We start from the raw sequence: 13734 nt of genomic DNA, 5'->3' as shown, positions 1-13734 counted from the left end.
ATATTATTTTTTTGAAAATAAAATTAAACTGTTTCTGGTATATAAATAAGGACAGAAGAAACTAAGATTTAAAACATAAAATAGACGATTGAATTCAAAAAATTTCTAAAGCAAAATAATTTTGGTATGCAATTCATTTTTATATTTAAAACATCGTAAATTGTTTCGGTATTTTTTATTTTCAGATTATATGTATATCCAAGGAAGCTCTCAACGAATTTTCAAAATAATGACGGAAAATAGCGATTTCTATAAAGAACGCTCCCGCCATACAAATGGTTGTTCTAAGCGTGGCGCGCTTGGATTGCGAGTTTCTGGTAAAACGGCGACTTTGAATTCTCGTTAGTCAAAAGAGTCAAAACCTATCATAATCGTCTCAATAACACTGAAATAGGTGAATTTATTTATTTTTTAAATATCAAAAAAATCGAATCTATTCTAAAAAAAATGAAAAACAACCTATACATATTTCGTCCGTGTAAATCGATTGGTTGGAGGCACAGGACATTGTTTAAAATCGGTGAATTTTTTAATTTGATATTTCGTTAAACACGACACAAGTTGTCCACCAGGTTAATCGATTGAGAATTTTCGCATTTTTCGCTCCGGCCTAATATACATATATATACAATATTTTACATATACATAAATATTTATACACTTGACGTAGTTATACACTTAAATTTGTGTACTATGGACGAGAACTGAATTACGCTGAGTGACAAGCAATTACTATTTGAAACCTGAGAAGTTTTTCAGCGACCGAGAAAGTAGTAGGAAATGAATGAAATCAATTTCGAAGATGTCAAACGCAAGAGCAGACTACGATGTCACGACATTCGTCCAAATAAAAAATAAAAAGTTTTGCAATTGCGAAAAACGGGAAAATGAACACACATACCCATATGTATGTATATGAAGGTGTAATTAAATTTGATTTAAGTTGTTTTTGAAAACATCAGAGGGACGACGCGTGATGACCTCCACGAAGTCATTTTGAGATTCGCATCGTCAGCAGCAGATATGTATGTAGTATACAGTTTTATCTCGGCACACGATAATGAGTCAACACTGGCTATCTAATATGGCTATAAACAACGTGTAGGATTTGGGAGGACAGGTGTTGGGAGTGTCTCTGTTCTCGGATTTCGATCGTCGCACCCGAGGGTTGGGAGTCGTTGACCCTCGCCAACAGTCTCGCCAAAAAAGGTCTACTGCGAAATGTCCCTCCTAAGTTCGTTGCACATGCGATTTGGCACAAGGACCGGACATGCAACTACAAACACCCCACCCTAAACCAACGGTTCTTAAAATTATTTTATTACTCACAAGCTATATGCTTATTAAAATAAGTATATAGCTTATTAATATTATGCAGACGAAAGACGATGATGTTAACCGTTGATATGAAAAACAGTGAATACAATTATTTACTACTATTGTACCCGATGACATATGTATGTATCATCGCATGGGTATTGGCATATTTAGTTATTAAATAAAAAAAAATTAAAAGAAATGTGTCGTCGGTCATGTGTTCGATCCTCAAGCGGTCGAATCTTTTTCAAATATATTTAATATAATATTCACATTTAATTGTTAAATATGAAAAAAAAATGGTAAAAACTACCCACCTACCTACATGTAAACAATATAAAACACCAATAGAAAAATTAAATAAATTTTCAATAGGTGGCGGTAGATTATCTGCCAAGAAAAAACATTAGTAGCAATTAGTATATAAAGAAGTTTTATTTTTCTTCTGTTATTGTAGCGTTTTGGCAGTAGTTTAGCTGTGACGTACATACATATATATGTCGAATCGAAACGACTATTATAGTACGGCGAGCGTTATCTCAAGACACAGAGACCGACAGAATAGCGATATTATATACAGCCTTCGCCAAAAGTCTGAAGCACCCCCTTTTTTTGTTGATATTTTTGAAATAGGACATTTTTCAAATGCTTGGATCAGAATCATGTATCCTGTAACACATATTTCGAGAATATGAAACAGTAAAAATCCCTTTTTTTGTTTATGTGGATGAAAGAGAGCATTTCTGTACTTTGGCTCATACTAGCGAAAGCTGTCGTCGTAGTTTGTTGTAACTTTTGACGATTTGTGTTTATTCACCAAATTTTTTTTTAATTATTTCGTTTATCATCAAATTTAATTAAAATGTCTCAAAATCGTGAATTGGAAGAATGGCAACGCACAAATATTGTGATATTGAACTCTCAAGGCATGAGCCAATTAAAAATTGCCCAGAAAATGAGTTGTTCTCGTGGAGTAGTTCAAAGCACGCTAAAACGCTTTAGGGAAACTGGATCTAACACATCCAAACCCAGATCAGGAAGAAAAAGGGCTACAACAGTTCAAGAAGACCACAATTTGGTTCGTCTATCGTTAAAAAACCCTAAAATGTCGTCGGAGACAAATTATTGATTGTGGCTATTCCCTCATAATAACTTAGATTTTTGTGTTTGTCAGCAAAATATTTCATCAAACAACTACATATATGTACATACGTCACTTATCTTACAATAATATTTTATTTTTAAAAACAAACAAGCATTTAAATACACGAAGAATTTAAGGATTAATTTTAATATTTATATGTTTATCAGTACGTTCGGAGAAATCTAGCGGTTGAATTGTGTAATATACAGAGCCGTACCAATGATTTTGGCGCCCTTGGCAAATATCAAATAAGCGCTCCTTTATGTATATTTTTTTTAGAATAGCAAAATCTTCTAAAGAAATAATTTTATTAGGAAAATTATATATTGTATTAAAATAACGTTGTACTAAATTAAGTTTTTTTTAAAACAATAAGAATCGCCTCAAAACATAAATTTATAATAAAACATTATATTTATTCGTGGTACTAATTTAAATATTCATACTTCAAATTTAAATAAAAAAAACACATCTATTATTTTTCGCGCTTTAAATTAGCAAACTCATTAATGATATGATCAAATTTTAAATCATTCACAAATTTTTCTATTGACAAAAGGCTTAATTTTTTGATTATTCTAAAATGGTTATTGTCGCTGAGGTTGTCAGAAATATGCCTATACATACATAGCTTGTATAATACTTGAATAATATTCCTGTAAATCCCATTCGCTCAGTACATTTAAAATATCCATATCATAAATAGTGCTCGGTACTTTATTTTCCAATGTATTTTTTATTTTATTTTTAAAACATTTCAGTTAATTTAGTAACTTACCTTTGTCTATTTCTGGGTATACCGCTGACAATTCTTTTCCTTCTAATTCTTCTATTGGTAACGAAATTAAGCCTTTCCCGGTCAAAAAATAGAACTCTTCCGAAATATGCCGAATGCAGTGAAACCGATTTATAAAAGTTAATTCATAACAAATGCTGTCAATACTTGAATGTGATCATGTACTTTAGGTTCGAAGTCATTTTTAATGACATTGGTTTAAAAATCTCAATTTATTTAACAATTTTCAAAACCATCGATCATTATTTTGCGAAAATTATTATCCCTATCTATATTTCAGTTCCCTATCGCTGGTCTGCACAAACATATTATACGAGTATTAAAAACGGAAACAATCGTTGAACAGTGCTCGAAAAAACCAGAACGGTATCTCGTATGTCCATTATCCTGAATAGCGAATAAAAGAACCGCGAGCACCCCAACTCACTACCAAAATAATTAGGGGGGGGGGTTCTCGAAAGTGACGAATAAAAAAAATCACATGAACGGGAAGGGTTAAAACCCGAAACGGATGTTTTGACTCGAGGTTGATGAACTGCGATCGTTGCCGTTGGAAACGCGCTAACAATTAAATTTCGCCTCATGCGAAATCGCAGCACATAAAAGGTTAACTGCATAGAATTACGATCGCGATTCAGGTGTCACAAAAACCAAGAAAACGATTTTATTTCAACTGTCGATAAAAATACTTGATTGATAATGAATCGATAAGTGTTTTGACGAATGCGATCAAAACATACCACTCGTGTGTATCGTATAGTATACTAGCTGTATTACCCGGCTTCCCTCAGTGTTTATAATATAAACCGCTTAAACATGACTAAGCTAATTTAATTAAAAAAAAAAAAAAAAATTTAAAATTTAAAAAAAAAATTTAAAAAAAAAATAAAAAAAAAATAAAAAAAAAATCAATTTTTTTTTTTTAAAAAATCAAAAAAAAAATCAATTTTTTTTTTGCCTTCTAGGGCTTCGCCCTCGGCACCCCCCTGAGCCTTTGCCTTCTAGGGCTTCGCCCCTCCACGCCCCATGAGCAATTGCCGTTTAGGGCTTCGCCCCCATGATCAGTTGCCTTTTAGGGCTTCGCCCCTCCGCGCCCCCATGATTCAAAGCCGTCTAGGGCTTCGCCCCCCTTAATTAATGCCTTTTAGGGCTTCGCCCCCCGCGCCCCCAAGATTAATTGCCGTTTAGGGCTTCGCCCCCCTTAGTAAATGCCTTTTAGGGCTTCACCCCTCCGCACCCCCATGATTAAATGCCGTCTAGGGCTTCGCCCCCCCTAGTTAATGCCTTTTAGGGCTTCGCCCCCCGCGCCCCCAAGATTAATTGCCGTTTAGGGCTTCGCCCCCCTTAGCTAATGCCTTTTAGGGCTTCGCCCCTCCGCGCCCCCATGATTCAAAGCCGTCCAGGGCTTCGCCCCCCTTAGTTAATGCCTTTTAGGGCTTCGCCCCCCGCGCCCCCAAGATTAATTGCCGTTTAGGGCTTCGCCCCCCTTAGTAAATGCCTTTTAGGGCTTCGCCCCTCCGCACCCCCATGATTAAATGCCGTCTAGGGCTTCGCCCCCCCTAGTTAATGCCTTTTAGGGCTTCGCCCCTCCGCGCCCCCATGATTCAAAGCCGTCTAGGGCTTCGTACCCCTTAGTTAATGCCTTTTAGGGCTTCGCCCCCCGCGCCCCCAAGATTAATTGCCGTTTAGGGCTTCGCCCCCCTTAGTAAATGCCTTTTAGGGCTTCGCCCCTCCGCACCCCCATGATTAAATGCCGTCTAGGGCTTCGCCCCCATTTGTAAATGCCTTTTAGGGCTTCGCCCCTCCGCACCCCCATGATTAAATGCCGTCTAGGGCTTCGCCCCCCCTAGTTAATGCCTTTTAGGGCTTCGCCCCTCCGCGCCCCCATTATTAAATGCCGTTTAGGGCTTCGCCCCCCTTAACTAATGCCTTTTGGGGCTTCGCCCCTCCGCACCCTCATGATTAAATGCCGCCTAGGGCTTCGCCCCCCTTAGTTAATGCCTATTAGGGCTTCGCCCCTCCGCGCCCCCATGATTAAATGCCGTCAAGGGCTTCGCCTTCATGATCAGTTGCCGTTTAGGGCTTCGCCTCATAAGGCTGCGCCCCCTTCGGGGCCCCATGCGGCTAAGCTCCATAAGGCGGCGCCCCATAAGGCGGCGCCCCATAAGACAGCGCCCCATAAGGCTGCGCCCCATAAGGCGGCGCCCCATAAGGCAGCGCCCCATAAGGCGGCGCCCCATGAGGCTTCGCCCCCTTCGGGGCCCCATGGGGCTGCGCCCCATGAGGCTGCGCCCCCTTTGGGGCCCAATGAGGCTGCACCCCCTTCGGGGCCCCATGAGGCTGCGCCCCCTTTGGGGCCGCATGCGGCTAAGCTCCATAAGGCGGCGCCCCATAAGACAGCGCCCCAAAAGGCTACGCGCCATGAGGCTGCGCCCCCTTCGGGGCCCCATGGGGCTACGCCCCATGAGGCTGCGCCCCCTTTGGGGCCCCATGGGGCTGCGCCCCATGAGGCTGCGCCCCCTTCGGGGCCCCATGTGGCTAAGCTCCATAAGGCGGCGCCCCATAAGACTGCGCCCCTAAGGCTGCGCCCCATAAGACAGCGCCCCATAAGGTTGCGCCCCATAAGGCTGCGGCCGATAAGGCTGTGCCCCATAAAGCTGCGCCCCCTTTTGAGCCCCATGGGGCTGCGCCCCATGAGGCTGCGCCCTCCGGGCCCCCACGGGGCTGCGCCCCTTGTGGCGCCCCTGGCGGGGCCCCATGAAGCTGCTCGCGAAACGAATAAAACAAATCGGCGCCCATGGATCGAAAAAAAAAAAAAATCGAATCACGTGTTCGATGACGTCACCGATCTACGGACGAAGACGACGACCAAGGATACATACAAAGTCTCTTTCCAAATTATAGATTAGATTGTAACTGTCTATGTACGTATAGATTGCAAGTAAACAAAAACACCTGCAAATTTTAAGTAAATACGTGATACACGTATCGCCTATGTATTGCTATCTGATATTATTTTATAACGGATTACCATAATCATATATGCTCTACGAATTTTGACATTCAGCGAACTAGTGATTTGCGATGTACTTAGTGATTATTATTCGTAATAAACGTATTTTGGGCATCTATTTTTATGAAGAGTTTAATTTTAAATAATAAACAATTTCGATGAATTTTAATAAAATTTATATACATATATACAATTTAAAGACAACACAACAATTAAAAAATAATAGAAAGATTCAAAAATGTTTTGTAATAAAAATTACAAAGAAAAAAAACATGAATATAAAAATACAACGACAAAAAATATGAATATAAAAAATAATATAATATAAATTCGTGCGACGATCGGTAATAATTATATTGTTTTTACTAAAATACCTTTCAGCATCCACACTATTGACGGGACAGCAAATAGATTTTAGAGCTGCACAACCAAACTCTTCATATTTAATTTGTGTTAGATTCACTTTTTATATTCTATATTAATTGTCTGAAAAAGTGCTGATATCCATCCAAACATTGAGCCTCTGTTAATACATTAAACTATGGCAGGTTTCTAAAAAACAAACTGTTTTTTTAACATTAATATTAGATTTTGTACCTGCCATAGATGGATTGAATAGTTTACTCAATGTTTGGAGGAATAGAATTGTCTTAATTTGTCTTGAGTGCCATTCTAGTTTTAAGACGCTTTTTTGAGCAGCCTTTTGGAAACACAGCTTCAACTGTCTTCTTTTGTTTACAAGTAGTAGACAAAAGCTGTTGCTTGGTTTCGACAGGAAAAACACTGTCTATGGTAAACTGCAAGCTCTGTTTTATCCCCCCAATTTCTTCACATAATAAATGGGCAAAGGGATAGGAAGACCCTTCTAAATTGTCTATTAATTTGATAATTTTTTTGCAAATTTCACTTTTTGTTATTTTAGCATATATTCACATATTTTACGAATTTAGCATCTATTAGCATTTATTCCGAATTTTAGCATTTATGGCAAAATACCCAAAATACGTGTCTCCAGTAATAACATACAAATACATGACAAGTATGTACGAAAGCATTCTGTTCTCCCTCACTCATTTATAAATCACAGTAAATATAAAAAAAATGACTCGTAGATCCCTTTGAATAAGAAAAAAAATTGTGAAATAAAATAACTCTATAGTACCTATTTCAGAAATCTAAAATCAGCTGTTGAAAATAGTGGCGGACAAAAAAAATCAATCGATTTTTTCTTTTTACCACACAACGAAATGATAAAATTTAAAATCCTTGCATTTCATATTAACGTTTAATAAGCATATGTGTACTTTTATTTTTGCTCAATTTGTATTATATTTTCGACTAAATTGCAAGTTATTACTAGAGTACGGACCCAAAACGCGCCACTCATTGTTCAATTGTTGTAAATGCTTTGTAAAAAACGTTCGGCAAACCTTTAACAATGCATTTACAACATTTGAACAATGAACGGAACGCTGGTTATCCGGGCTTTAGTTATTACTAGTCACCGGACCCAGAAGGTGCCGTGTATTGTTCAAAGGTTGTAAATGCATTGTTAAAGGTTTGCCGAACCTTTTTTACAAAGGATTTACAACAATGGAACAATGGATAGCACTGTGACTATCCTACCTCTAGTTATTACTAGTGGCCGGATCCACAGAGCGCAGTTTATTGTTCAATTGTTGTAAAAGGTTCGCCCAACCTTTTGTTTTTGAACTCTAGCTTTGTAAATAGAGCCAAACCGCCCCGATTCCTGGAAAAAGCACGGTCTCTATCCGCAGTCTAGTTATTACATTAGACGTCGTATTACCTATTATTTCAGACGTTTTAACTAATGGAAATAAACAAATCCGATTTTTTTTTTTACAAATTCACACTGTTGGAAAATAAAATAATAAAAATATTTATTTCGGTAAATATATCTGAGTGATGTGAAAATTAAATCAATTAAGTATAAGTATAAAATATTCTCTTCTTATAATCTACGTTTTTTCAAACTTATGCCGTTTTAACTTCACCATTAGAAAAATGTTATCTTATTATTAAAAATGTTATCAATAGTGGAACAAAAACGATAGTCAACACATATAAATTAAAGGTAACGCCAAAAAGAAATGTTGATTGCAGTATTTTTACTATATTACAGCTATAAAATAAATAAATTATGTCTTCCCTTCTTAATGGATCCCGCAATGGCATGCATCACCTGCATCATTGATGCCAAAATTGTACATATTTTCTGACAAAATATTTTTTTTTTATAAAATATTCTCAATGAACTCTAGAGATGCATTAATTGTAACACTTCTAGCTAAAACAAATGAGATATGCACGAATATTTTATTATTTCGGCGTGAAAATGTTAACGTTTATAAAATCTCCAAAGAAAACATGATTATCGGTAATATCATGACGGTTTATTAAAATAGATTGCGCTATTTAATTTTTTCAATTATTGCCGTCATTTAGATACACATATTATTGTTATTTCATTTGACAGACAACTGTTCTAGCTAATTCTGTAAAAAATTAAGCGAATTTTGAAGATGAAATACTGAGCTGTGCATTTGCGCCATAATTACTAGCCTCTTATTAGCTCGCTAATATTATGAAGCTACTATTATTAAATTAACGAATAAAATAGACAATAAATCAATCTTTAATTAAGTGTTATAGCCAGTGGTGTAGTCGGGCCAGATCTGACCAGGTCGCCGACCTGGTACTTCTTTTTGGCACTTTGATTGATATAAACATTGTTTTTCGAGTACAATTAAAAAATATTTTGACTAAAATTTCATATAAAATTTTGTAGCCCAAATATTGTGAGCAGAATCTCGTTCTAACACTCGATGGCCACAATCGAATAATAATCTGAGCACATTCAAAACTGAAAAGACGTTTAATGAACTTTATTGGATTTTTTATCTATCTGAGGCCAATAAGAAGAAAAGACTGTTATGGGCCAAAACACATCATGGTTTTAGCATTGCTAAAAGCAAATGTTGCTATTGACACAAAAATACACGGGTTTTGCAAAATCAAAGATGTTGAAGAGGGGGCATTATGGAATTTTTTATGAAATATAAAAAAAATACATCATAATTTCAACAAGTAAGAATATTTGTTAATTATTATTTGATTTTTTTTTATGAATATTTCAACTACCAATATTAGAATACAACATTTTTTAGTAAGGAAAAAAGCGGGGGGGGGGTCATAAAAATTAAACACCGACCTGGTTCTTTTTTATTTAGCACTACACCACTGGTTATAGTGTTGTATTACGACGTGTATTTTCAGTTGTATTATGAAGTATATTTTTAGTTGTATTATGAAGCGTATTTGCAGTTGTAATTTATCTTAATTAGTTGGAATATATTCCGTCCTCAGTTGATTCATATGGCGAATTACATTCGAACTGGTCAAAATTATAATACAACTGAAATCAGCTCAACTAGAAGTTGCTATCCGGTTAGATGTAGATGTTAAGTTTTCGTGAAAACATCATTTGACATTCGTAAATTGAGTTACATTTTTGTTTGGAACACATTCTTAGAGCTATCGTATTAGTTTATCGTAGTAAAGTTTTATTTCATCAAGATTTTGCGGCGACTATCGGTAGTGGGCAAAATCACAAGGCTGCACGAATATACAATAGATTATAAAAATCGCTCAAAATTCAAACTCATATAAAAACATAGATAAAGTAAAAATCTCCATATACTATTGTAATAAATGTAGTACTACGTATCCTGCCTTCCGCGATGAACCAATATCAAACGTAATACTACGTATCCCGCATTTCTCGTCAAGATCATATGAAACGTAGTACTACATGACCCGCTTAAAGTGTGTTAAGATTAGATTGTTAGGGTCGGTATTATTCAGTCTCACTGTTACACGCGAGATAGAAGACAATGAGACCGCATATTAGAGTGAAAACGTGAAGGTAGATCGCATAATAAAGTGGCACCAACAAATGACTTTTGAATGGACGGCTTTTCCGACGGCCTATTAACGTCTTGAACTCTGAAAGCCACTATAGTGGCTTTCGGATATTCGGCTGCCAGCTCGGAAAGCCAGTATAGTGGCTTTGATAAGCGACTACTTTGAAGCTTTATTTTTAATATTCATTGGCAAATTTTTGAAGGTTTTATTTTACAATAGTGTACTTAAAGGATACGAGATGCTAGAAAATGTATAAATAGGATGATTAATAGGATAAATAGGTTTCTAAGAATATTTGAATTCTTTACCTGCTTCTACATTTGAGTGCGCCGTTTTATTTGGGCATCGATATCGATATCGATACATTGTGCTCTAAGGAGGTATTTTCGGTGGGGTGACCATAATTTTACGACGTGTTCGGTAATATTAGTGCATATGGAGAAATAATAAATACAAGTGTTGGCAACATTGAAATTTCAGTTTTAAAACTGTTAGTTAAAATCACATTTTCTATTCGTTACCTACTAGAAAACTTTCAAAACCTAGAAGACTTCCAAAATGATTGTGATAGTGATGATATACTATTTTGTATTTGATAATGTAGAAAATTTTTACAGTGGAAGTGGCATTCAACCCTAACCAAGTAAAAAAGGGGCTATGTTGATACCGAAAGCGATAGTGAAAGTGATATCAGAGATACAAACAGTGATAATTGGTCGATTTTAAGTAATCATATTTTCAACCAAAAAATTTTTATTTTTCGGTTGAAAATATGTTTTTTAGGAGTGTCTTCAAAAGAGATCGGTTTCTACAAATATTTCGGATATTACAACTCAAAAATAATAATGTAGAACACAATGGCTTTTTGAATCGTTTAGATGCTAAATGCAGACAATTAATTATACCGTGCAGAGACATAGTGGTCGATGAGTCCGTCGTGAACTTCAAAGGCAAGATTTGTTTGAAAAGTGTAAAAAAATAGTGATCAAAAACACCGTGTATCTGTTAAATCTAATCTTTTCGTCTTTGCCCGCCTTCTGGGATGATCCAGCTTTTTTTTTCGATGTGTCCACAAGTAGGTAACGAATAGAAAATATGATTTTAACTAACGGTTTAAAAACTAACCAATAGACACTTTATGAGGGTGGGTACGCATTAAAATACAATGAGTAAACAGACAATAGCTTTGCATCCTTGGACCCAAACTGCCTAACGAACTATAGGGTAGGTATGAAAACATTTCTATAGGCATATTTTAAAAGTTTCTAGTAATAAAACTCATTTATTATACAAAACTGCTGTCATAAATAATACAAGAAATGTAAAACTTATCATTTAGTTCGATTTAGTAATTATGATGGTTTGAAATAATTGAGTTTAGTGACTATATTCGAAAAATGCTATCCCAAATCAACATCATGTTATTATGGTCACAATTGGAGACGAACAGATAGTCCCAAAATAACTGAGCATAATATTTAGTTTTTATCTAAAAAAAAAAATTGCGTATTTTTTGTTAAAATGAATTTACCAATTTGATCTTCGACATAATTTAATAATATGAACAACTAAAATTAAAAAAAAATCATATAATTTTTTCCATCCTAGAGTAGACTAGTGGTGAAGAGAAATTCCAATAAGAGTGCAAAGTGTTAATAATGCGCCGGAAGAAAAAATGAAAGATGGCGGCAAAGTGTAGGGGCGCGCGCGTTCGGCACTCGGGGTTGGCAACCCTGGCCGCGCAGTGAGTGAAGCACACACGCCGCAATGTTTACGTTCGCACGGGACGCAAGACGGAGGTACGAGGTACGAACCACGATGTGCTAGGGGAGAGGGGAGGGGAGTGTGGGAGAGTACGAGTGATCGGCGTACGTGTCGGCGCACGTGTCGTGTCGCTCACGTGTCTGCGACGTTACAAAAACAAAACACCCACCGGCGAGGCCGAAGGGCGGCCGCTGCGGGGGCGCAAATCACCCGCTCGCACTCCATTCACGCCGACTGCGAGGGGCGCATCTCATCGGGGGCGGCGCCTCTCCTCACGTCGCACACACACCGCACCGCACCACACCACACCACACCACACCACACCAACACTACACCAACACCACACCGATCGATACCCTCTCTCTCTCTCTCTCTCTCTCTCTCTCTCTGACAATTACGCCGAAACGCAATATCTACCAGAACACAAACAACACACACACCACACACGAGTTGCGTAACTTAAAACGAGACTGTCGAGAGTATTGAGAGTACTGAGAGTATGGAGAGTACGGAGAGCGCAAGTACTGAGGAGCGCTGCGTCAAGTGTCGGCAGTGAGAGCGCGATACAACAACAAACGCACGAGGGGTGCGCGCGCTTTATTTGCCGAGGCGATTCGAACGCGGGCGAATACGACGAACGACGAACGACGACCGACTCGAGCCGAGCCAAGCCAGCGACTGGCGCGTAAGCGCGGATTGTGGAGTGTAGAGTTTAAAGTGTGGAGTGTGGAGTGTGGAGTGTGGAGCGTGGCGTGTGGCGCGCGGCGTGTGGCGTCCCCTCCCTACTCCTCTGCTCCTCTACTCCTCACTCCTCACGCTTCACTCCTCACTCCTCCGCTCTTCTACTTCTCCACTCCTCGTACTCTTCCCGGCCGCTTTTACGTCGGAGTTGTAGTACGCGCGCGCACCACACTTCCAGGGGTAAACAACTTTCCGACGCTATCTTACGTTACGTTACGTATGCTGCACACTTACACATCTCGTTATGTTTCTTCTTTGCCCTCTCTGTTCGATATGTATGTATATATGCTACAGTCATGCGTTGAACAGGCTGTTCCCCTTGTATCCTGCTCACACACATTAAGTAAGGCTGTACGACAAAGAGAAAGAGAGAGGTGTTTTATATTGTTTATATGTAGGTAGGTATTTTTTGCCATTTTTTTCATATTAAACAATTAAATATAAATATTAAATTAAAAAATTCGACCGCGTGCGGATCGAACCGACACAAGTCTTTTAATTTTATAACTTAATATGCCAACACCCATGCGATGATGTGTCATCGGGTACAACACTAGTTTGTAATATAATAGTTGAGTTTTGACAGCTATGATGTTTTTACAAATGCTTTAGGCTCAGCGTTCAATAATGCGTTGATATTCGCTAGGTACTACAAATAAAGGTAATGAGCACCGTATTGCGAAAGCTCTAGAAATGTGTTCCAAACAAAAATGATACTTTTTAATTCAGTTTTCCAATCGAGTGACGTTTTCACGATAACCTAACTTGATTAACTAACTAACTATAATTGAACTGTATTTTCAGTTTTAGTATATTTGACCATTTAGTATATGTATATGAATCAACTTGCGTGGGTTAGACGGAATATATTCCAACTAGACAAAATATATATACTTCAAAATATACTTTAACTACATATAATGGTAGTTGGAATATATTCTAACTAGTCAAAATATACTACAACTGGAAGACACATTTCGATTATAACATATACATTAGTACCAAATTTCATCA

At 37.6% G+C, this 13734-nt stretch overlaps 1 protein-coding gene across 1 annotated transcript in view; it reads right to left on the bottom strand.

Moving 5' to 3' along the window:
• LOC143910887 (insulin-like receptor) overlaps positions 1–12877 on the bottom strand; it is a 129574-nt gene extending 116697 nt beyond the window's left edge. Inside the window, exon 1 of the mRNA XM_077429503.1 lies at positions 12149–12877. Coding sequence (XP_077285629.1) covers positions 12149–12204 — 56 coding nt within the window. The 5' untranslated portion in view covers positions 12205–12877. The remainder of the gene's footprint in view (positions 1–12148) is intronic.
• Between the last annotated feature and the right edge of the window lie 857 nt (positions 12878–13734).

This window comes from Arctopsyche grandis, chromosome 4, assembly GCF_051622035.1.
Source record: "Arctopsyche grandis isolate Sample6627 chromosome 4, ASM5162203v2, whole genome shotgun sequence".
Classification (NCBI taxonomy): Eukaryota; Metazoa; Arthropoda; class Insecta; order Trichoptera; family Hydropsychidae; genus Arctopsyche; species Arctopsyche grandis.
Note: the sequence above shows the minus strand (reverse complement) of the source record. Positions and strands in the feature narration are given on the sequence as shown.